At 39.1% G+C, this 21493-nt stretch overlaps 1 protein-coding gene across 1 annotated transcript in view; it reads left to right on the top strand.

Moving 5' to 3' along the window:
* The first annotated feature begins 4052 nt into the window (after nt 1-4052).
* PKP2 (plakophilin 2) overlaps nt 4053-21493 on the top strand; it is a 36305-nt gene continuing 18864 nt past the window's right edge. The window contains exons 1-4 of the mRNA XM_009332917.1: nt 4053-4121; nt 6672-7366; nt 13089-13227; nt 16228-16435. Of these exons, the coding sequence (XP_009331192.1) occupies nt 4053-4121; nt 6672-7366; nt 13089-13227; nt 16228-16435 (1111 nt within the window). The remainder of the gene's footprint in view (nt 4122-6671; nt 7367-13088; nt 13228-16227; nt 16436-21493) is intronic.

Raw genomic sequence — 21493 nt, 5'->3', positions numbered from 1 at the left:
GATGCATGAAAATATTGCAGCCCTTAATAGCCTTCTGTGTACAGGGTACAGCTACATTGATGCCTGCAGTGGGGGGTTTAAAGCCAAAACTTGGCTTTCATGGTAACCATTCAAATACAAAAGCGCTGAAAAAGACTCACAACTGAGAGTTAACACTGTACATGATTTAAGGGGAATTTGATACACCTAACTCCTTAGGTGTATCTAAGGATAGAGGAGGATAGTTGTCTTTTTCATACATCGTGTATCTTAGAGATGCCTCTTGTCGTTGTTGTTCTTGAAAGCCAAGCAAACAGGAGATTGATCTGCCTGCAGCCATAGGCAGTGACTGCTGGGGAGGAACTTCCAAGGCCTTTGGAGATGTTGGACCCGTGACGTCCAGGGGAACAAAGGGGCCTCGAGAAGAGCCTCTGTGAAGACAGATGGGATTTTTGCTCAGTCATCTGTACAGTCTCCCTCCTGATAGTGTAATTATTTTTTCAGGTCTGAAAATTTTGTCATAACTGCTCCGATATCAGGTGATTTTTGTACAGCTTTTATTTTAGGCATAGAGAAGAGCAAAGGGGTTTAGTTTACCTCCTCCACTGACCACATCCAAAGCGTTCCTGAGCTGCTTTAGTTCATACTGACAGGGGGAGAGGGGAGACTGTGATAAACGGTTCCACTCAATTGCCCACACATGGGTGTCTGCTGCAGTCTGAGATGCCTGCGTTTTCCAAAATATCCTCATGGGTTGACAGACATGACGCAGGGCCCATCCTTTTCTTGACTGGCTGCTGGAAGTCAAGTGTGGTATCCAATGGCCTCTCAAATAGCATTTGTCCCCCATGGATGAGTAACTGAATCGCGTGCATATTTTCTGAAGAGAGAGTTTTTGTGCGACTTAAAACACTGAGTCTCACAGTTAGAAAATATTAATCCTAATAGTAAATGAACCCATAATATACATTTTTTTTAAAAAATCATTCATGGCTTTTTTTTTTTGCTTTTTTTTTTAAACCGGTGCACTGAGTGTATAAGGAGTGCCTAATGATTTCTGAATGTATGTAATACTGAGCAAATCTGGGAGGTGGGAGAGACATGTAGGTTATTGAAGTATGGTGAAAATAAGCTGAAGGAAGCCTTGCTGGCAGAGGCAAGTTTTGATGAGATCACCTGTTCTGCATCTCATAACTAATGGAAAGACACAGCATTTCAGTTACCACTTTTTCCTTTAACACACTGGCTTCTAGCACAAGTAAACAGCACACAGTAAAAAGACATACATTTTATGTCTACCTAATAAATCTACAGGTAAAATGCTGGCAAAATAATTTACTGATGTGGTAAGAGCAAGCAAGAGATACTGTAAATGCAAAGTGAAATTCCATAAGCTAACATATACTGTGTTTATCTCTGAAAGAGATAAAATGTTTACTGATGGATAGTTTCACAGAGAGACTGAAGGTTAAAAAAAGAGGACTAGAAGATAACTGAGTGTTACAATTTCTGATTGACTGTATTGTGCTTTCGCAAAGAGGGAACTGTTAGATATGTAGTTTATCCTCAACTAGTTCATGGACAGCCTTGTTATTTTTAACTTATCCTCACTTTTTTTAATTTGTTTAGTAAAGACAGGGAGTTTAGACTTACCTAAAACATGCACAAATTACTTGCCCAAAGGATCTTTGTGCTCTAAGTAAATAAATAACTGAGAGTAATTTCTCACTAAGTAAAGTAAACTGGACAAAAAATACTAACTATAAAGAAACAGAAATGTATATGTATTTGTATTTAGAGACTTAATATATGAAAGTACTTTAATATGCAGCAATTAATAAAGTGAATCTTTAGAAAGCAGGCACAGGCGATAGACTAAGATGGAGTCGTATGGGGCTCATGAAATAGTACATTGATATGGGAATTATATCACAAATGAGAGATTTATATGAATTTGTAGATTTTAGATGTCGGCATACATTGGCAGGAATTTTTTGCAGTATAAACCAACAGTTTCCTCTTACTGCTTTCTCATGTACTTGGGTAACCTTTGGGCTATGGTAAACTTGTAATGTCACAAAGGAATTATTACAATCCAAATCATGAGTTTGACCAAACGGCATCATTCCACTCTCATGATGCAAAGTTAACGTGAATGTGTCTTAACAAATCACCTAATACATGTTTAAATCTGTCTTGAATGGCCAAAATGAAAGAATTGGAAAGTATGATTAAATAAGCAAAATAACTGCGAAGTATGATTGAATTAGGCCTCAAATTATTGCAGTCTGCTATTATATTGTATTGTATTGTACTGTATTATATCATACACAAATTTGGACTTATCCAGGTAGCTGCATGCTAGTGAGAATCATTCATAAATTATTATTGTTACATCAGTCTCTTGTTTATTTTCATCCTTGTCGAGCCCTTTACTAACTAGAGACACTGAGGATTAAAGATACAGGTATACTGAAGTTCCTAGGGATACCCATGTGCACCTAATGTAGCCCAGAGTCTAACTGCACAAAGTGAAAGCCTCAACTATTTAGCACACATACACTAGGTGCTTCAAAAATCCCAGCAGGCACTTGCCTGCATGTTTTTGGCACCTGAATTCCCACGGGCATATGACTCCTACTATTTTTACAAGTGGAAACTTGATCAGTTTGACCAAGTTAATGGCTGGTTCTTTAGATTTCTTTTCTGTAGTATCTCAGGTAATACCTGCTATTTTGAAAATTCATGGGCAATTAACTTCTTTATTGACCACCGTTATCTGTTCAGCCTAAACTTCTGCAGCACACACGGGCCCCATTTATGACTGATTTGAGGCATATCTTGCTTTCAACTTCTGTTTCACCTCTTTAAACCTGTCAGTATTATAACCTCTGTTATTTATATTCCTATATGCAGATTCTCATAGTAACATGGGAATCTCGTGAACAATTATTTCAGCAGTATCTGTTGCTTTAAAAAAAACTATTAATAGAAACACTTTTTCTTTGAAAATGTATGGTATCAGTGAAAGAGAAATAGCCTGATGTTTTTGGTTTGTTTGTTTTTAATTAAAAGAATGCCGTTTTAATGAAAGAAATAATCACAATGCACTGTTCTATTTTCAAAGCTGGGTCGTGGAAAAAAAGAATCAGAGCAGATACACTGTGGATCTTCTACATTATTTGTAGGATTAGTGAACCTTTCAGGTGCAGATTTCAAGTGTCATTAAACAACCCTACGTTACAGCATCATATGCCACGTGCCTCCATAAGCCATGGAATTTGTTCATGGACTTTTCATGCTCTTCGGGTGAAGCACTGAGAAGATTAGCGAAGCGTTACTTGCTCCAATATATTATCATTAAACTAGCACCTAAGGGAGAAGAAACACCAGCGGATGACGTAGACAACTATGAAATAAACAGTCTATACTCAGTGTATGCTATTTATTTACAGTGGTACATCGTGAAAATTGCATCTCTAGGGTGCACAGTAACAGAGGTATACACATCAACCCATGTTTCTCATCTACAATCTACAGCTGCAATATTTTAATTTCTTGTGTACTGTGCATGTTATTGTCAGCCTCTAGTGTAAACCATGCATATATATTCAGAGTGGTTACAGTGAAAAACAAGTGTTCTTAGTAGCTGTTCAGTGATACCATTTCTCAGTACTTAATAATCTCTCATTATCTGGGATATTTAAAATATCAGCTTGCTTATGTTAAAACATTTTTCATTAAATAGCCACATGAACAACAAGACTTCTAAAAGTTAAAAAGATGTCTTAAGTAAAATAAATAGGAAACTGAAAAAATGGCTTGTGTCCTCAAAAAGCTTTGCTTAGCCAGGTTTTGAATGTGATGCACTTTGAATGCAAACCTCTTTCCATCATTTACCTGTCTGATTTTCAGCTTATATATATTAATGGCAGCGCAGACTGGGACATTTCCCTAGTACTGTAAATCATCCTTTATAACAGTATCATGTTTTGTTAAAATCTTACTAATATTAGTCTTTGGTTACAGGCAGTTTGCACCGTGCATCCAGTGTTCCAGAGCGCGTCTATAACATGGGGATTACCGAAAATGATTTTGCACCAAGAACTCCCTATGGTTTCTCATATTATCAGTCAAACCAGGTGAGGAAAAGAAGACAACGAATAGAAATAAATACAATATCACATGCAGAGTTTATCCATTTTGTTTCCACAAATAATAGCATGTAAATGGTGTTTCAAGGTTTGCTTGCTCGCTTGTTTGCTTTTTAAAGCCTGATTTCTAGAAAAGGAGGTTTTTACAACTGAGATTTGTTAACATTTTCCCCCTTCTGGTGACTTCTGAGCCCAATGGCTAAATTCAGCTCAGTTGTACAGACGAGCTTTCTGCAATCCTGTTGGTTTTGTGAGGATTGGCATCAGGGTAGAAAATTAAAAACCGTATTAGCACTCCACTAAGGCAAAGGCTGTGACAAGTCAGATCTTTATCCATCCCACCAGGCGGCAGGTCAGCCAGCACATCGGTAGCTCAAAGCGGCCGGAGGCCGTGCTGCCACTCACCCAGCCGAAGAGTTGGAGGTTGCTAGAGGAAGTCCAGCGATCCCGCAGGGTAACGAATGACATAGGTAGGAGTGGTGAAAGAGGTTAGAGAATTAAGCATCCAAAACCCCAGGAAAACAGATTGCTTTAGTTTCATGATGGCAGGTAGAGTGATCTTTATCATTTAAAATAATCCTATTATAACCTGTTTTAGCATTACAAGAATTTCAGCAGTACAGTCCTTGGAATACAATGGTGTTTCTAAACTGTCTAATCATAAATTCACTTGTTATTTTGACCAGCTTTTCTTGGGTTCATGGCCTGAATGCTAAGATGAATAATCGGTTTTCTGCAGGGTTTGTGACACAGCTCATAACTGGTATGAACCTATTTGAGGGAGCAACCATATGACTGGGAAATCAACACATAGCTCAATAGCAACGCTGCTGCATGATCAACATTAGTAAACTGAAACAAATTCAGCTTGGGAACAGAAATATTTATTTAATAAATAGCTGTATACGTAGGGGCCAATCCTTTCTTAATTTTAGATTACTCAAGAACTGCTTATTCTCATTAAAGGAAATAGCCCAGCTTCTGGCCAGTTAATGAAGCAGGTCCAGCTCTGTATGCGTAGAGGTAGAACCATTTACTTAAATACATTTCCTTCTTTGTCCTCCTATCCTCTGTTCTCACCTATCATCCAGACCATAATATTTGATGTGAATCTCTGCTTACTAGAAGAGAGTGACAAGAGGAAAACTAGAGGTGACATAGGAACCACAGGAAAATACTACAGTTTTCCAGGCAAGGGGGGGGGAGAATTAAAAAAAAAAAAGAGAGAGACTATTTGTCCTGTGTGAAAGCCAGAAAAAGCCACAAGGTCTAGTATTTCAGAAAAGCATTCATTTCCTTATCCCCAAACAAAAGATAAAGATATCCTTGCATAGCTTGTGTAGAATAAACAGATATATGCAATGATCCTTGCCTCAGCCTTCTAGATTCAGCAACCTTTACTCCTTTTGTGAGTCGATTATCACCCTCAGTAACTCAACAGTGAAATTAAGGGATTTCAGTCGGGCCACTATCTGCTAAGTGCTGTCCCTTCAATTAATAACTTGTGTAAGCTTCTCAGTTTACCTTAAAAAATGTCTTTAATATTACAAAACTCTAATACAGCATGGAAATAGAATATATGGGGCTTTCATTTATGGCTGGATGACACTATGCTTACTGATTTTTAAAAAATTGGGTCATGACTCCTTTATTTCAATGCCAGATAGTCTTGGGTAGAGTATGATGTCCAATTTAGAGCATAAGAAAAAGGTAGAAAAATTGGAGAGGCCCCAAATGGTGCCTAAACAGTAAGAATCTTGAAGACACATCCTACAAAGAAAGGTTGCAGGGAGTGGGTTTGTTGAGTTTAGAAAAGAGAAACTTACAAAACAAGATGATGATCCATTACTGTCCATGCCCATTAGGGACAGGAAAAGAAAAATAATCTTAAATTGCAACTGTAGAATTAGGGAAACCATTGAGATGGTGAAATGGTCATTTTGGTTTCCTTGGAATGTTATGTAATCTCCTTCATTTTTAAGAGGTTAGGCAAACAGGGGAGGGACTATCTCTTTTTACTAAATCCTACCACAAAGTGAACAGGAGGGCTAAATAACCTTATATTAATAAGGTTTATAGCAATATGCAGGCACTTTAGTATAATATTTTGATATCTGACTGATTAATTTTCTTCTGTCTATTGGACAGCCTTGAATTTAATTTTAGTAGCAGATGTGGGTGTTAATCCCCAAGGATTTTCAAACTGAAACTAAAATCTCCATTAATAAGCAGACTGTTCGCTACCAGGCATAATTGACTTACGCACCTATTTTGAGTTAATGACAGAAGACTAGATGCTTAGACTTTGTCTCCTAATGTGTAGACCGTGCTTCTTCCTGCCTTTGTTAGGCAGATACAAAGAAGTGTTGCAGAATCCCATTTAATACACAATATTGGTGATGTTCACATTTTGTTTTCTGATTCTGATAGCAGACCTTAGAATTTTTATCTTTACTTTTTTGGTTTGGTTTCTTTGCTATTAATCCTAAATGCTGTGATCTTACTGTGACTCCTGTTCTTTTATGCACCCTTGAACAGGTGGCCTCACCATCCTCTTATACAAATGGCTGGGGGACAAGGATTACTTACAAGACAGTGGAAGAGAGAGCGCAAAGACAGCCTCTGAAGAGACTAGAGGTTTCACCCCAACGAGGTCCTGAAAGATTAGCCTATGTGTCCAGTGATTTTCACTATGACGGAGGGATTTCAACTGGATTCTCCATGAGGCATGGAGATAGCAGGAGATCCAGTGGGACTGTCCCACCAAGATATGCTCGGTCTGAAATTGTTGGTTACACTCTTCGTGATTCAGTGAACAGGGGACGCTCTTTTAAGAGACACTCCAACATGGGGGCTGTTAATGATGCCATCCTTGATGGTGTCTACCCCAGCCCCACTGTACCTCTGTACCATCAAGCAGGCAACAGTCACAGTATGACCAACCTTTTGGAGAAAGAGAACTACCTGACCTCAGGCAGTGCGATAGGACAAGCGAGATCACCAATTGCTTCCTGTTTGGGGTCTCAAAACAGGCAATCTTTAAGGTCCAGCTGGTACCAAACTACTTTCAAAAGCACACAGACCAGGAGGGAAGCTTCCCAGCCAACTTCAATAACCAGTGTCACTGCAGAAACAGATGGGAAGAGGATGCCATTGACAGCTGCTATGGCAGCAGCAGGGAGAAACGGTTTCCTGCAGAGCGAACAAGTCACCATCAATGGATCTCAGCTAGGGTAAGCACAATGCAGGACTTGCTTTGGTTCTGGGGTGTCAGAGCTGAAAGGAACCTGTTTGTTTAAAAAGGGAAAGTAAACTGGCAGCTTATGGTTCCGCAGCCAACACAGCATATGAAATGTCAGTGCAGAGGATGCAGAAAGTAGGTTTGCTTTTAAAAGTTCACTTCCAGTGCAACAGGAAAGGGAGAAAAAATGTATGGGTATGTACATACTGCAGGGTCCACACCTCCTGCTCAAGTTTGGGACCCCCCTTTTGCCAAGAGTTAAATCAATTTTATAAGGAGACATGAAGTAGTCACGGAGTAATTTACAACCTAAGTCACAATACACAGTAACGCATTGGCAAATTTTGTGCTCATAAGAGACCGGATGATTTCAGCGCTGGTTCTCACGAGAATAGGTCAGAAATCAACCAGTGAAGCAGCTTTTGGCAGACTGACAATTTCCAGTTAAAAATCCTTCATCGTTTCAAGGAAACTTTTTAGTTTTGGTAAACTTCAGTTAAAACACAGACAGAAATTTCTCTTAGCTCTGTCGCACCATCCATTCCTAGAACAAATATAAACTGCTCTGAATCTCAGGACCCCAGAGCTTCTCACTGCCATGAGATCCTACGTGCTCTGAGGATGCTATCTTATTATGAAGCCCTGTTAGCTCCATGGCAGAAATTCCCAAAGCTGCCCCCAGACTTCAGGAAAATCGTTTAAAATCTTAGAAGCATTCTTTTTCTTTTTTTTTCAGAATTACTTTTTTTCCCCCCCTGAAATTCCTTTCCAGAGAAGATATCAGAATGTCTAAAATTGGTTCCATTTTCAAAAGAGAAAATTTGTCAGTTCTGAAATTCCCCTCAGGAGTGAATATTTTTTTCATTTTAGAACAATTCTGCTTGCTTCCAGAGTTCTTAAGGTTCAATGGACAGAACAAACCACTTGGTAAACAGGAGATGGTTCCTTGCACTGTTTACTGTGGTTTCTGTTGTTGTTTCATAATCCAAATAGGATCCCAAGGTTTCTTATGTAAGTTAATCATGGTGTAATTTGTAACAGTGTTATTAAGAAATGTCTATTTTTCCATAACTGTGTAGCTGTTAAGTTCATTTTTCCGAAGGCTACCTTTCTTCTTTTTCTAAATTTGCTACTGTGTGAGATGAGGCATCATCTGATGTCACTGCTATGTACAGGTCAGGTATTTTCTGTCGTCAGCTACATGTTGTGTGTTATGACTAGATTTACAAAGATATATGTTTTGTGCCCACATCTGATCTGGATTGAAATTTTCACCTCTGGGTGATGCAGGAGTTAAGAGATCTGGTATTAATGATGTGACTCTTAAGTATTCAGTCTTTACAGCAAGTAAGTCCAGAAAAAACAGCTGAGAGCTCACAACAGCTAAGGAATTGGAAGTAGTGATGTTGAAAGTAGGTACCTGGGAGGACTTTGTTTACAAACAGGCATATATCCCATTGACTTAATCATTTACTTAACTTTAAGCACATTCTTGAGTGTGTTTCTGAGCCACAACCAGCAATTTTGATATTTAATTTTGTGTAGGAGCAATTTTGGTTCTTCTTTTGCAGGTGCAGACACTGGAGTCTGGTTGTCTGCCTGCATAAACATCAACCAAAGTGTTTTTCATACCTGCAGATGTAAACATCTGTCTTCAGTCATTGTGCAAGTGGCTTGCTTGAGACCATGCTGAACTCCAGGTGGAAGATTTGTGACCTAATGGAAATCTTTTTGACAGCTTAATTCCTTAAATGCCAGTTTTTAAGCTCAGCTTTTGCTGGAAATTACAGAGAACAATTGGAAGTGCTGTGAAAGCTTCTAAAGTTCCTTTTGCAGATGTTTACAGATTTCATTTATCTCAGTACTTCTGACTATTTAATTTACTTGTACATATCTTGTTTAGATTTTCAAATATCCTAGGTTCTATTTTAGTTTCATTGCTAGGTTTTTGGGGGAGTGAGGGGCTCTTTACTCTATCTAAAGTTTTAAAAAGTCTCTGTAAAATATATTAGTGAAGAGGATGGTGAAAGGCAGCATTTAAGATACAATTCCAGAAGAGATTTGCACCACTAGAGTCTTAAATGATGATGAAGAAACTATAGCCATTTTAGCTGACTGAAGTCAGTATTTGTTACATATGCTTATGTACTAACATGAGTATGATATCCACATACATTATTACTGTTTTCAGACATCTAAAATACAGATTTAATAACTCCCCTTGTAATTCTTGTCATTGGGAGGGCTTGACGCAGAAGTCCTATTTTGGTTGCATTACATTCTGGTTCATCCACATCTAGCTACTGCACAGTTTAAAGTAGAATAAAGTATTTAAAACATAATAGATGACATTTTGCTTTGGGGTATACACTGCTGTCAAATCAGAGATATTTCACTTAAGTCCCTCATTCCGCCAGTAGTACAGTAATTTCTTCTGACAAGACTTCTCAGTTTAAGAAGTTAGTAGAGACTTTCACATTTCTTGTCATTTCCCATTCTCTTTGATTTTAAGGTTGCATTATCTGATGTATTGCTCCCTTACCTGTTGCTCCCTTAATAATGGAAGGGGGGGAAAAAAAGATAAGCCTATTTTCTGAGTAATTTGATTTTTCCAGAAATTTGTACTTTTTTATGTGAATCACACTGTAAGTCTTTCCAAAGTTAATTAAGAGGATGTAAAATAGTTGTGTGAGGTAAAAGAGAAGTAGTGATCTAACTGTGTATAGTATTTGAAATGTATATAAAAGAATTTTCAAACTTTCTGTAGAAAAATTTGCTCATGCTATGAAATCAAAGTAGAAAAATCAGAGTATAGAGATGCTATCTCTGTATCTTCTGGTAAAGTGAAGCAGCTAAAAGCATCCTCATATCAAGGGCTTAGGAGAGAGAGAGATTCAACCTGAAGCTGCCTGAGAAGCAGCTACTTACAGAATCTCACCTCTAAATGTGCTGAGAGCTGTCACAAAATGGTTAGACAACACAGTGTATATATCTCAAAAATGTTATATTCTGGCAATTAAGGTGAAGTCAGAACTTGTCAAATCATTGTTCTGCTTAACAATCATTGCCTGAATGCCCATTTGTTTGTTGTCATTACACATGCTAATCAGCCACATGGCTATTAAGTTTGCCTGTAAATGTTTTGAGGGTAAGATGGAATCATTGCATCAAATTCTGTTTTGACAAAAGTTAGGATGGTGCAACTTTTTGAATACCATTGAGGGTCAAGGATTATATTGCACCCTTTACTACTGTCGGATAAAACATCAGTGAATGTTCTTTTTATCCAGTGAGGAGCAATCCTAGTATGGCAGTGCACAACAGGAGAGAAAGAATTTGGTTACTGTACGTGAAGGAGTATCAGCCATGAAGGGATAACTCTGGTGAATGGTGGGCTGCTCTCAGTCTCAATGCAGTTCTACACGCCCAGCACTTAGAACTTTCGTCTCTGGCTGTACATGCGTCTGTCTCAGCCTGGCAGTGACTGCTGATGGACCTTTACTACTCTGGGACATCCCTGGCATCCTGAGGCTGAGTTCCCATGTAGATTCTCTGGTGTCCCAGGAGGGATCAGCTCATGCAGCAATCTTGACCTTGGAAAGTGCATGGATAGAGTCCTTCTCTGCTGTTAGTCACTGAAATGACTCACAATTTAATATATCGGAGATGTCTGCTGCTCTGTAGAAGGCGACTGACTTTAACTAAAGGGCTCCAAAGTTATTGCAATGACTAACAGGCAGGTCGGCATGCTCACATGTGCATATATATAACATGGTCACAAAACCCTTGTTGATTTAAGAAACCTGACTAAAACCCAAGCTTGAAAAGCCTGTTTTTCTGTTCCACTTAGAAGAGAGTAAGAAGAAGAAATATGATCTGGCTTTTTTCCATTACTCATTGTTCAAGATCGTCAAGTAGGTTTCTGATCAGTACATCCGACTTGCAACTTAGAGTAACTTAATAGCTACTTTGTTTTAAATCGGGGCTGCAGTAAATTCTGAAGATCTGGAAGCTGTAAGCATTGCCAGACCAGAGCCCAGAGCACCAGAGATACTAACCATAGTTCTGCCTAATTTCACTTTGATTTAACCTCTCCATTGACATCCTCAACACACTGTCTCCTTCATTTCATCTTTGTCGTGCACAAGCATGCTGCAGCACCTATAGATGCAGCGTATTTGCTCAAAACACTAACTAAGAGGCGGGGAGAAGACAAGAAATAACATGATTTATACCAAAGGGAAATATAAAGGCAGGTGGAAACCTCAGGGTATGGGAGTATAATTCCATTTGCAACAGGTGCATTGAAATTGTTCTTCATTTTTTTGCTGTCCTTGCAGCCATACTAATTGTCTTTTACCTTAGCAAAAGCAAGCAGAAGATGTTGATTTACAGTGCAGCTGGCAGGAAAAATTCCAACAAAATCCATTTTTGTCTCAGAGCTCATGAGTTCATCATAAATATTTTGGGGAAAAAAATCAGATTTCAATGCATTTGTAGCAAGATTCCCTGTGAGAAATCTGCCTGATTTCTTCCTGGTTTGTCTACCTTGCTCCTCTGCAGCCCGTTCTGGGCAAACCTGGACTTCCAGGCTCTTTCGCTCCTGCCAGTGCTTTATTGAGACACTCTCAGAGCTGTCAAAATTTTTAATTTTAAATGCACTTACTGAGATGATTATCAGGTAAACCATTTTGATTCTGGTAGCTCTGAAGCAAGGAATTATTGACAATGACTACTTGTTTCACTGTGGTTCACAGACTGCTCTCTGATCCCTGTCTGGCCAGCTTGGGATCTCGTTCTACAAAATTATTGGTTTAAAAAAAAATAGAATTCTCATGTTTTTGTCCACTTTTTCTTGTTTTGGTTTGGGGTTTTTGTTTGCTTGTTTTTTCCTTTTTTTTTTTCTGGGTGGAGAGTGTTTGAAACAGAAAGTAAAAAGGCTGGGGAACATTACTACCTGTCCCAGAGCTAATGCTCCTGATTGTGCCATGAATTGTTTTATGTTCCATTTACTGGGGAAAAAATGGGTCTGGTGACCTCTTTTTCCAATTTTTTTATGTGGTTGTCTAACACAATTATCATTCAAGCAAACATGCTGGAAGTTGGGAGGAAAATGGCCACATATATTTTTAATCCTACCACAGGCGATGTACATAATCGATTTAATGAGTGGTGTTTTTATTTTGTCCCACCTGAAAAAAGGCTTTGCTAATCTATTTCAAACTAGAACAACTTCTATAAGCTTGAAAAAAGCAGGTACTGAGCCTTACATATATGTAGTCCAGGGACTGAGAAACTGAAGAAAGGCATGAAAACAGATACAAAAAAGCAATCACCACATTACTGAGAAAAACATCAAGGTATCTTCATGATCAGTAAAAGACACTCTAATTTGATTATGGCCTTCTTTGGATCTTAGGCCTTCATCCACTGATGTTTCCATTTTATTTTTATAATTTGAAGCATGAATTGCTTTGTCCAGAGCCTCTCATTGTTGCAACACTTCCATTTATGATTTTCTCTTCCCCCAGAATATTAGTATCTCTTAAAGCTTTTATAATATTTTCTGCTACTGGAAAGGGAATAATTTTCTAAGAAAAGCTGAAGTTACTTGAAAAATATGAAAATCTTGGTATTACAAGAAATTTCACAGGCTAAATGATGGTTTTTCTGCAGTCTTGCTTCACTATATTTCCTCTGCCTGTACTTTTAAGGAGCCCAGAAGGGGAAATGACTCTGGAGCGTGCAGTGAGCATACTGAAGAGTGAAAATACACAGTCCACACCTAGGATTCTTGCTGCAGTGACTTTCATACAGCATGAGTGCTTCCAGAAAGCAGATGCCAGAAGAAAAGTAAGTTATTTTTATGCGAGTTACAATCAGGTAGAGCAAATAACTTTATATACTGTATGGCACTGTGTGCCAACATGAAGAAAAGGCATTCCAAGAAACCTTGTAGGATACTGATGTTGAATATTTTCCCTTAAATATGTTGATGCTTTTTGCTGCAGATTCTTTTAAATCAGTGGAATGGTACTGGTCTATGCTAGCTAAAGTTTGGTCTTTAGGATTTTGTGATAGGAAACACAGAAATGTAGGGTAAGAAGGGACATCAAGAATTCACCCAAACCATCTGTAATTACAGATGGTTATGACCAACTTTTGAAAAGTCACATCAATTAGGATCCCACAAGCTCCTACAGACAAAAAGCTCTACTACTCTTAACAGTTATTCCTAAAGTATAACTTAAATCTCCCTTTTGCAAACTAAGTTGGTTAGTTTCTATCCTATCTTGATGGATATGGAGAAAAATGTCTATTTTTCTGTCCCTTTTATAATGTTTTTTCATGTCTGTTAAGGCTGCTAAGTGTATACCCACTTAGTCTGCTCTTTTTCAGGCCAAATTAAGATAGTTCTTTCAGCCTTTATGAGTAAGTTGTAGAGTCTAAACTTTTTGTCAATATAATTGCTCCTGTCTCTCATTTTTGACTGGCATGCTTACACCGTTGGTACAGAAATATCCCAGAAATGGAAACTTTGGAGTACAGTGCAAACTTATCCAAGCTTCAGGGTTTGCTAGGACTGCACGAATGAGTTAATGCAGTGTTTGGATTAGCCAAACTGGTAAGGGCTTGCTGGGACTGCACAACTGCATTAATACATTGTTTGGATTAACCAAATTTGTTAAGTCTCTTACAAGTTTTTTGAAAGGTCATATTAAAAATATTCTCTTCTTCCTTTTCTTTAAATTTCACTATTGAACACAATCATGGCTCTCTTGCTGAACAGTTCTGTACATTAATGTGTAAAGTGGTTGTTTATTTCAATCATTTAAAAAAAAATTTCTTACACATGCTTTGTTTCATAATTTGCTTAGTATTATTCATATGTAATCTCAGCCTTAACTCCATATTCATGTATATGCAGTCCAGTTCAGTGACAGGCAAACATTACTTGGGCCTTTGGTAGTTTTAACTTGCTTCACAGTAGATCAAAGTCCGTTTTGGAAAAAAACACCAGTACAATTAGCAGCCTTAACTTCAGTCTGAGGACAGAGCTTCAGAATTGAATGTTTAAAGGTGGTTTATTATTCAAACCTCTCTCAGGCAGCTTCCCTGAAAAACAAGTGGATGAGTAACAGAGTTCAAATTGGAGCAGTTAGCCTGAAGCTGCCTTCTATTTTCCTGTCTATCCCACATAAACTAGATGAGTTTTTCTGTTTGGTGCCCATCAGACTTGTTCACATTGGCATTGTCCTGTTTCCCCTTTTTAGCCTTTCAGCCTGCATTCCTTTTCTTTGTCTCCCGATGCTTTGTTCCCTGATACCTGATAGTCTGTGGGTCTAGTGGCTTTTCTTTTTCTCGTGAACTTGTGGTCTTACAGTGTTTTGGTGAATTTTGTCAACGGATGAAAATTTAGACAGACCAATCAATAGCTTTTGTAAATTCTCCTCTGCACATTAGGTCAAAACAGCACCACTTCTTTTACAAGAGTTTATAAATCACTTAAAATTACCAACAGAAAGCCTGCATGAATGTTTAAAAAAACCAACCAGCTACGGTATTGGTGTCAAAAGGGCTTATCTACTGAATAAAGTAGGTGCCTTCAGCGTGTTCTATGCTTCACTTACCTCAAGACATACATTTCCGTATTTCATTCTGTTAGCATCTAGATGATTGTTGAATCAGGGGGAATCAGGTCAGCAGTGCAGCAGCAAGAAACTGTGCCTTTTGTACAACAGAATCAGAGGAAAGGCAGGCAGGCAGTGTAGTTTGCCAGGGCATGAAGGGCAAAAGGCTTTGTTACATTTCATTTCTTCGTGTTGCCAACAGCTGTCTGTCATATTGAATTCTTTCTATCATTAAACTCTGGACTACTCAAAACAGTTGTATCAGATTTCTAAGTCTTTCACATGCTGTTGATTCTACACAAGGACGAGTTTGTCCACAAAACCATACGGCATTTTGAGATGCCAGAGGAAACCGTCCTCAATTGTACATCAATGTAAGGTGTTTTCCATAGTAAACTCATTCCTAAATGAGCCAAGGCTTGCTTATGTCACATCACAGCTCATATGGGATTCATCATTTGCCACAACGTGTAGAATTTGGAAACTGTTTGTTTTTGTACAGCTGCTGTAAAGTAACATCTTCTTAATTCTTCATTCATTTGGGGCCAAAACCTAATTTTCTAAAGAATTAGACACTGAAGAGTAGTCTTTGTTAAATGTGGGTGGCTCAGTAGTTAACTAGCTTACAATGTTTAATGGTCTACATTTAAAGTTTACTAGTTTACTTTTTTTTCTCAGTATGCCACAGACAAGAAGTACTAAGTATAATGTATTCTTATTTAAATACACTTTCAATACATGCATAGAAGTTAACAGAGAAAAATATTGTCTTTCCATCAGGCTGGCTGCTGAGAAAAAAAACCAAACTTGGCACATCAGGAACATTTTACATCTAGAAATCTCAAAGCAGTTTATAAATGTTCCAGAGTTAAATCTCAAATATCCATTTCACCAACATGGAAGCTAAAATACAGAGCAGTTAAATGTCTTGTCAGAGAGTACAAATCTGCAGCAAAGCTGGAAGAGATTCAGTTTCATTCTCTTATATTAATTATTAAAATATGATGCCTCCCTTAGTTGTGGATTTTAACTATGACTCATATGAAAGCCCAGAATTTAACAGTCATGTCCAAACAATTAATGATCTGTGCTTCAAGTCTTTCAAACGGGAGCAAATGAAAAAAGTCCCTATGACTATTTAAAGTTTTGCTGGGGGGGGGAGGGTGGAGTTTGTCATTTACAGTATCTAACTATTCTCTGCTGTGTTTTGTTTTCCTCACAGGTTTTCTCACTTGGTGGTATCCCCAAACTTTTACAGTTTCTTGACGTTCAGAACGAGGACATTCAGCGGGCAGCATGTGGTGCTCTGAGAAACTTGGTGTTTGAGGACAACGACAACAAACTGGAAGTGTCAGAGCAGAAAGGGATCCCACTCTTGCTCCGCCTACTCCGACACACCAGGGATGTAGAGACTAAAAAGCAAATAACAGGTAGTGTTTTCTGTGCAGTCAAACATGAAGTGCTTTAAGTAGCGCACGAGCTTTCATGTGAGGTACATGATTGCTTATTTAGGCCAATGTTTAGTGACTAAATACAAGAACATTGCCACCTTTTCTAAGCTTTTCCCTTAGGGTGAAATTCCAAGGTCCTTACTCAAGACCAGTCTTTAAGACAGTAAGAAGAGACTAGGAACTTCAACTTCCCCTCTGAAAGCTTCTTCAGAAATGACATGAGTCTATTTGTTTGCAGGAAGCTTAAAGTCCTAGATATTCCAGAAAAGAAAGTAAGGCTCCAAATAGCAAATTCTGTAGAACCATTTTGGTGAGCAGTCCCAGAGGTGCCTGGGACCATAATTAATGCCCGCTACTTGCACAGCAGCTCAGCCCTCACTTTTTGACAGTATGCTGCCAGTGCATACTGGGAGCTCCTTGTTGAAGACTGTCCCCCAGAACTGTCAGGTGCTGTGGATAGAAGGTGGTTGTCCTACTCCCCACAGACCCTACTGCCCCAAATTTCTGCTCTGAGCTCTCTCACTCCTAGCTGTTTACACCCGAGTCTGTTTTCTCACATCTGTGACAAGCAGAAAACTGCCACAGCAACAGCGTGCTTCCTTTCTGTGTGCAGGGGAGAGAATTCCTGCAGGACATCCATTTGGCTGTAAAGATCATACAGCACCATCAGTGGAGTGACCTGCATTCTGCATTCAGTCTTTGCAGGGCTTATGTTCTCATCCTTTTATTTCCAATGTCCTTGAGGAAGAGCTCTTAAAAATCAGTAGGGCCCACTGCAATTTTCAAGGAAGAGCCCTTTGGATCAGAAACCCCATATTGCACCTCTTGTTGTACATCAGCATAGCAGAAGGAATGGCAGGAGGAAATGTCCACCATTACTCACAAAGAAACCTGTGGTTATTGCCCTGTTGGCTTTGCAGCAGCCGGTTAAGAAATGCCCACCACTTCGTCCCTGCACTCCTGTTTGACCATAGTGTGTCTCTGGAAGTCAGCTGCTTGTGACCCACATTCATCTAGTTAGCATGCAAAGGAAGAGCAGGCTTATATTTTATAAATGGAAGAAAACATTATGAATAAAGGAATAGGGATTTATTTCAAGTGGTCTTTAAAGATACCAGGAATACAAGCTATTAAAATAACAGTGCTTGAAAAGATACAGAAGGTGTCAAGCAGCCCTGCCTTGAAGCAAAGGCATGTTGAGACCTTCTGTAATTCTGCATTCTTTTATGTATTTGAAATACTGTGCTCCCTAAGCTGGAGAACAAAGCTTTGTATTGTTGGCTCTTTTGGCTCGGTTCTACAGCTCTACAACATTAAAATTTTTTAAAGTTTTTCACATTCATCAGATGCAGAATTGGGTCACTTAGTAACTTATTGTATAGTGTGTTGTCTTTCGGTGCTATTACACACCAGTGAGGGAAGCAGTGAAAATGGTGGTACAGTGGCCAGAAAGCTAATGCTCTTTTCTTGCTAGCAATTTTATCATTTCTGACAAGAGCTTTGACTGTTTGTGCAGGGTAACTCATATGGGTATTGTGAATATTACTGTCTTCCTCTTCACCAGTGTGAAAATGGATGAAGGCGCACCTTCTTTCTGCAATTACTGCTGTCATTGAACATGAATATTTACTTATGAAACACACAAGACACCAACAAAATATTTAAGCAATATCGAGCAGGATGTTGTAATTTGTGTAAAGCAAAATATTCTGATATACCTTCATGCCTATCAGTTGCAAGGGATGGCTTTAAAAATACACCGAGAGAAGTATTTTTCGCTTTGTTCAAGACCAAATTGCAGTCAGGAGGAAGTACACTGGGTCCCTTGGTGAAAGTGGCACTAGGGCATACTTTTTCCCGTCACTTGAGCAATTCTGCCAGCTCCCTAGCAAGCTGCAAGGAGCCTACAGGGCAAAGGGCAGCCTGGTTGAATGAATTTCTGTGAGAACTTTAACTTTGCTTCCAGCCACTTTCTTTGCCAGCCCACACTTCAAATGCAGGCAAGGAGTGGGCTGCCGACAGGAGGTAGACAGTCACTGTTAAGCATATGCTTACTAAGGTCAGTGCTTCCAGTTGATCTTGGCATGTGCAGTGATATCTAGGAAACACTGGAATTACTGTCCTGTACAGATTGACTATGTAGCCCAAAAAGGGCTGCAACATAAGGCTTTTCCAAGCACAATGCAAACCTCTGAGTGCCTTTCTACCAAAATGGTTAAACCCCACTGAGGAACAGTTTCCCTGGCTGACTGATGGCTCACCTACAAGTTTTGTTTCTCCTCTTGCATTGCCTTTGGCTTCCTACAGGAATAGTGGAATACCATAGCTATGCATGCAATCGCACTGCAGTGTTGTAACACTTCCAGGAAAAGATTAATGCAGAACCTTTGGGCTTCCACCTGGTCAGCATGAGAAGCCCATCTGTCTTTCCCCATCGTACTTATTACTTGCCTACTTTCACTGTAAATTAGAGACTTCCAAATGTGTGATATGATAATTAGCTGAATGTCTTCCCCCTTAAGAGATTAGTAAAATAGTCTTGGTACCTGATAATACCACACTGAACTCTGGTGAAAGACTCCTGGTCAAGGATCAAAAGCATGTGTTACTCATTAATAAAGACATCTAAGCTCAGCAGAGGAAAGCTTTTTGTTTCTACTGCTGTGTAGGAAGCATGGTACGAAAGCACCCCACCTAACAAAAATACATGAAGATGAGGAAGTTTTTGGAGAGAAGGAAGTTAAAACTCCGAGACACAGAAATTGTCTCATACCGTACTTCATTACCTGTCAGAAATATAATCTAATACTTGTGCACATGAGATAAGTACATCTCAGCCTTAAAAGCTTATCTTTAAGGTCGCTGGCTTATTAGTACCTGCAGTGTTAATACAGACAAACGCTTGTCTAATATTAATCCATATCATATCATATCTTCTCAAAGAATGTTTTGATGGCCTATATTTTCTTCAAGACCTAGGCTGAGGAATACAGTCTGAGCATAGTCATGCAGTGTGCCTTGTATTGTCCTATGAAAAGACTGAAAGCAATGAAACTGTATGGAGGTAAATGCTGATTATAGCGAGTGCTGTGTCCTGCCACAGAGTCTGTGCATCCCAGGAGAACACACACACAGCACCAAACCAGTACTCCCACCAAAGTGGCTTTGTGCTTATGACAGTGGTTTGAAAGGTGCCGTAGACCAGTTTACCTAATGCCCCTGTGCAGAAAATAGCTGCCCGGTTTCTCTGTGCAATTTCCGTGCTTATATGACCTCTTCTTAGGGGGAATGAGACCTCCTCAAGATCACATTGACTGAATTTGCTAGCTTCATAAAATCATTAATACAAGTAAGGGAACCATAGGCTTTGTCCTTTGTTTGACATAAAAACAAACGCCTTGCAAATCTCTTAGGAAAGGAATGAGGTTACTCCTGAATAGTAGGAGAGGATGTCACTTGGAGACAATGCAGGAGCCAAGACAGGAACGGCATTTTGTAGTATTTGGAGAGCATACTGAGGAACAGAAAGTAAAATGGCTGTGGCGTGAAAAAAAACAGAAAAGATTAGCTTTTGAAGATAAGCCAGATGAGCCTCCAGGGAGTATCTAACCTCTTGATCTTGTTATCATGCAGCATAACTCTAAGAAATGAAAGAAAATTTTTCCTGCAGGGAAGACTACAGCACAAACAGAACTGTCATTAAAAGAAATATAAATTTAAAAGGAAACCCCACCCATTTTCCCAAATAACCATCTAAGGTTATGCCCCTATGAATACATTATAGCATAATAGCTATAATATGCATAGCTGCAAGGAAAGGGACCACTCCTAAAGACATTTTCTGATGTGAACAAATTCATCCACACCCAGAATGCCACTGAGGGAATCCTTCTGAGCCGGGTGAGACAGTGCCTGTGGGTAAAGGTAGGATTTTTGTTGGAAAATATACAGTGTGAGCAACATCTCAAATTCTGTTCTGACAATTCTATTCTAGGTCTATAATTCAAAATGCACTTGTTCCTTTTAAGGTTATATTCTGTCCTTGTGCCCTTGCATTTGTGCCATTCTGTCTTGACCTGCTTCCCTTACCAATGCCCTTTGGACTGCACGTCTGATTTCCTGTAAGCCTTACTTATTCTTCAGGAAAGTACATTCTTCCTTTTATTCCCTAATTCAGAGGTTGAAGAGCTGATCCCAGAAGAAGGAATGCGCTGCTTCTAGCTGGCTTTTGTTTTGATTTTACTATTGCTCACAATAGCTGAAATTAAATTCAAAGCGTAAGGAGATACAAAAGAAACATTTTTTTTGTTGTGAACTGATGAAAGGAACATTCACTAATACTCTGCCAGTGTTTGGAGGAGGAGGCCTGTGAAACTTAGAGCAGCAAGCTGGAGAAACAATGAATGCCTTTGTAGTGAAAAGCAGAAATACATGTCTTTTTCCAGGGGAAGAGTACTTTAAAAAGAATTGTCATCTGTTGGAATAGAACATAAGCAAAGCTAATCAATTATACAAGATTATATTTGAGATTTGTTTTGGTGTTTGGAGATTGCGAGTAGACAAGGTATGTAGCATTACTTATGATGTGTTTAGTGACCAGTGTCTGGACAGTAACGACCAACCCGTGTTTAACAGCTTTCCCTCCTATGAGGAATTTTGCTATCAAGTGTTAGAGAAACTTGGTAATGGGTATCTCCTGTCGTCCAGCAGATTTCCAAAGACCTGTAAACTCACTCTCTGTACCTCCCATCTACCCCCTTTGCATGCGAGTTTATTCTCCTGTTCATTGGTCTTTACTTGGTACTTGGAAGTGCAACTAGTCCTGCCAGGCATCGGAAGGGACGAATTCCTCCCTGGAAGTGTGGAGAATGATCGCTGGTGTCGGTGGTGTTAGCTCTGTTTAGCTTGTGTTACTCTGGTAACAGAGAAGATGATTGCTACAGGTGGGCAATGCACATGCAGAGCCATGGAAAACTGCGCTTCTCGGTCAGGCGTTAGACTGACTATATGGAGACCTGACTTTAATTACGTGGATAA

This window comes from Pygoscelis adeliae, unplaced genomic scaffold (assembly GCF_000699105.1).
Source record: "Pygoscelis adeliae isolate BGI_AS28 unplaced genomic scaffold, ASM69910v1 Scaffold38, whole genome shotgun sequence".
In the NCBI taxonomy this organism is placed as follows: domain Eukaryota; kingdom Metazoa; phylum Chordata; class Aves; order Sphenisciformes; family Spheniscidae; genus Pygoscelis; species Pygoscelis adeliae.
This window is presented reverse-complemented; position numbering and strand designations above follow the sequence as displayed.